Raw genomic sequence first — 3,808 nt, 5'->3', positions numbered from 1 at the left:
ACTTCTTGAAAACATCCTCTCCACAGTTCAGCCTGTCCACCCATATATGTCAAGTCTCCCTTGGATTCACTGCAGTGAAAAACTCTTGCTGGGAACTTCTCAAGTTCCAGCTTCCCAAAAAATGAGGGCTTTGAAAAGATCTTTGTCACAGTGCGCTGCTGAGTCAGAGTAACATGAAGTGGTAGAGGGGCACAGCAGGCAGTTATCTCAAAATGCAGCAAATGCATATAGACCTCAGTCCTGAGCAGGCCCCAAGTGCAAGCGCACATTGTCCCAAGCCATGGCAGTAACAGTATGTGGAGAATGACCTTAATGTGCAATGGCCAAAGGCAGCTTCGCTCAGTGGCAAAGGCCTCAGGGGAATTGTCCGAGTCCTGACAATTTTCCAAGTGACATCAGCTTCGATACCCACTTTATCAGCTGGTCTTTACAGCAGTAGTACCTGAAGTGCTAGTGCCTTGCATAGCTGTAAAGCACTGACTTAGGTTTTGATTTGAGGTACATGTTCGCCTCCTTTCTTTCCACCCCAGGTTAGCCTGTCCATGACCATGCCAGACACACCCAGCACATACAAACCCCGAGTCTCCTTTCCTTCCTGAGAGCAGCTCCCACCTAAAGCAGAGTGCCTGGACAGCACCTCTATAGAAGTGCTCCCCACACTCCCTCCCGCACAACAGCCACTTTGGTAGCTCTGGCCACATCCTCTGCCACCCCAAGGCAGCCAGAACAGCTTTAGGTACTTAAGACTCTTCTCAACGGCTCAGGTCTGTTTGTGATATTCACTGCAACAGAGGAAGAGAGGCAATGAAGGTTTCTGGCTTCCCAGCCTGGATGAGTATCTTTATCACTGAAGAACCCTGGAAGAAGGCACTGGATTTGGCATGACAGCATGAGTCCCCATGCTGATGGTGAGGGGGTGAATACACCCCCATGATGTACAAGCAGAGATTTTACAACCAAAGCCTGTGAAACAATGACAAGAATAAACTTGGTCTCTAGGCAAGTGTCCTTACCAGCAAGACAAAGAGTTACCAAAAAACCCCAAGCTAAGTCCTCCTCTTTCCAATGGGGAAAAAGCAGGGACCACACCCAACCTTACCAGAATCCCAGAGTCGTTGAGATTGGAAGGGACCCCTGGGGATCATCTGGTCCAACCCCCTGCCCCAGCAGGGTCAGCTAGAGCAGGCTGCCCAGGACCACTGTCCAGTCAGGTTTTGAGTATCTCCACAGATGGAGACTCCACAACCTCTGTGGGCAACCTGTGCCATCACTCTCGCAGTAGAAGTGCCTTCTTGTGTTCAGAGGGACCCTCCTGTGTTTCAGTTTGTCCTCATTGCCTCCGGTCCTGTCACGGGACACTACTGAGACGAGACCAGCTCCCTCTTCTTCATTCCCTCCCCCCAGGTATTTATACACATGGATAGGCCCCCCTGAGCCTTCTCTTCTCCAGGCTGAACAGTCCCACCTCTCTCAGCTTCTCCTCATATACAGATGCTCTGGTGCCTTAATCATCTTCTCGGCCCTCCTCTGACAATTCAAGCCTGCACCAAGCACTGCAGCGAGCCCCACAAGAGCTATGAGTGCCAGAGTAAACCAGCATACCATATTGAGGGGACGTGGCACACAGATGGACCAGCTAGCTGCCAAGGTAAGTTACACCGTCCTCCTTCCCTTCCCCAGAAATCTGTTTTTCCACAGAACGATAATAGCTTCAGAAAAAAACCAAAAGCCCTGGAATGATTCCAATGGCACTATTAGATCACTTGGACAGATATTGATGGGCTCAAGAAAACTGATGCACATTAATTCGGTCGGAACTGTACATTTGAATATTGCAAGCTTTAACTGCACAGCCTTCAGTTGAAGCTTATCAACAAAAAGACAGAATGAGAGTTGTGGCAAATCTAAAACCAGCAAAAAGCATGTATAACAACCTCAGTATAAGGATTCCCTTGAGGGATCAGCATTAAGGATGTTCAGCAGCATCTTCCAACAGCCAGAGAACTGTTAGAGACACAATAGCAAAATAAAGCAGGAAAACAGGCTATAAACAGAATCGCTACTTCAAACAGGTCTCCATCTCCCCCAGCCCCGTTAGGGCCAGATGCTGGTAACCCTATTACTTCAAGGTCAACGTGTACTCATGCATTTGCAAGCCAGAAAGGGTCACGATTACATCGCACCACAGCTGCTAGGCATACCTGTGTTTTTAGGCCCATCTGCGTACACTGGTCCTGGAGGCGGAGGTGCATTTTGCCATCCGTACTGGGGATAACCTTGATAACCTGGCTGGCCTGGCTGGTACGGCCCAGTAGGTCCAGGAGGGTAGCCAGGGTACGGGCCAGGAGGACCACCCGGCTGCTGTGCATAGGGTGGGTAAGGGGCAGTCGGGCCCGGGCCGGGATAAGGTGGAGGATTTTCGTAGTTCATGTGGGATGCAGAATCTGTCCTGCAGAAGAAGGAAAACAAACAGAAGAACTGGTTTGCTTTTGTCTGCTTACCATGACCATGTAGTTCCCATTTCAGACCGCTCACCGGAGGGCCCTACATTACGTGTGAGAAACAGACCTCAAAATACCTGGTCAAGCAGTGAGTTTATTTCTAACCCTATCACAGGGGCAGAGACTGAGGTGAAGTGATTTCTTTTAAGTGACGTGAGTTTAGCTCAGCAGCAGAGTGACTTGCTGCTTTCCAATCATGCATCAGATATTCACCCTAAGACATTTAACAGTCCTGCAACTGCAAAGCAAAATCCTCTGCTTCCACTCATGATTAAATCGCTTTTAAGAGAGATTCAGAAGTGATTACTTCACGTTTCTGTCAATATTAAAAAAGAAAAACACGCAGAAATGCAGCCTGTCCCGACATGTTGGATAGCCTCAACAGGAGAAAGAGTGAACACAAATGTCCATTGCACTTCTGCTAATTGTTACAAGCATCTAGACCAGCACTCTGGAGCAAGACTGTATATGAATAATTTCCTGATGACATTGTGACCCAGCACATTGCGTATTCTTCCAGTAATATGCAACTGAATCATTAAGCAGCCACAAGCAATCAGGACCTGGGGCTCAGTCTCATTCAAAAAGCAACATTAAGGACACCTCAGAGTTGATGTTCATAAAACCTGTCTAACTATTACTCACGGTACAGCCATCAAAAGACAAAACTGTCATAATAATGCAACTTTAATTAACCTCTAAGCAGCATGACTAAGCAAACCATTTCTTACATTAGGTTTCCGAAGCTTCTCCCTGTTTGAGAAACAGAAGTGTCCTTAATACCCTGTGTTCAGGAACCACCCTGACTGAAGTACCTGTACTCTGCTGTTCCCTTTGTACCATTACAGGGTGCAGAAGGGTCACCTTTGCTGCACACCTCCTCCCACAACGCCACAGGCTTCAGGGAGAAATACCAGGAGCATAATTTGCCTCCGGCTGACAAGCAGGATCCTCTTTGAATGGTGTTGGAAAGAGCAAGTGACCAGGCTAGACTGACCTGGATACTCAGTACTGTGCACCCGCTCTTGGGGACGTGCGGATTTTGAGTCCAGAGGTGACCATTAGCGCATCTAGACTGAGCTCTGGCGTGACGCAGATTAAAGAATTTCACCTTTGTAACTCTATAGTGAGCCCAGAGCAGTCATCTGCCGGGCAGAAGCCAAGTGAGTCAAGCCTCTGGGGCTATGTTTAGCTGCTGCAGTGTTGAAGTGAGCTTTGTTTGTTTACAGCTTGCTATCTCATCACCTCAGAGAGTGCTGACTGTCCCTCCCCAAGGAAGGATCCCTAGGCTCTCTGCTTATTTACTC

General features: G+C 48.3%; 1 protein-coding gene across 1 annotated transcript in view; it reads right to left on the bottom strand.

Moving 5' to 3' along the window:
* CYSTM1 (cysteine-rich transmembrane module containing 1) overlaps positions 1-3,808 on the bottom strand; it is a 30,188-nt gene that overhangs the window by 16,729 nt on the left and 9,651 nt on the right. The window contains exon 2 of the mRNA XM_009322286.1: positions 2,202-2,449. Coding sequence (XP_009320561.1) covers positions 2,202-2,430 — 229 coding nt within the window. The 5' untranslated portion in view covers positions 2,431-2,449. The remainder of the gene's footprint in view (positions 1-2,201; positions 2,450-3,808) is intronic.

The sequence above is a fragment of the Pygoscelis adeliae genome, unplaced genomic scaffold, assembly GCF_000699105.1.
Source record: "Pygoscelis adeliae isolate BGI_AS28 unplaced genomic scaffold, ASM69910v1 Scaffold514, whole genome shotgun sequence".
NCBI classification, from domain to species: domain Eukaryota; kingdom Metazoa; phylum Chordata; class Aves; order Sphenisciformes; family Spheniscidae; genus Pygoscelis; species Pygoscelis adeliae.
Note: the sequence above shows the minus strand (reverse complement) of the source record. Positions and strands in the feature narration are given on the sequence as shown.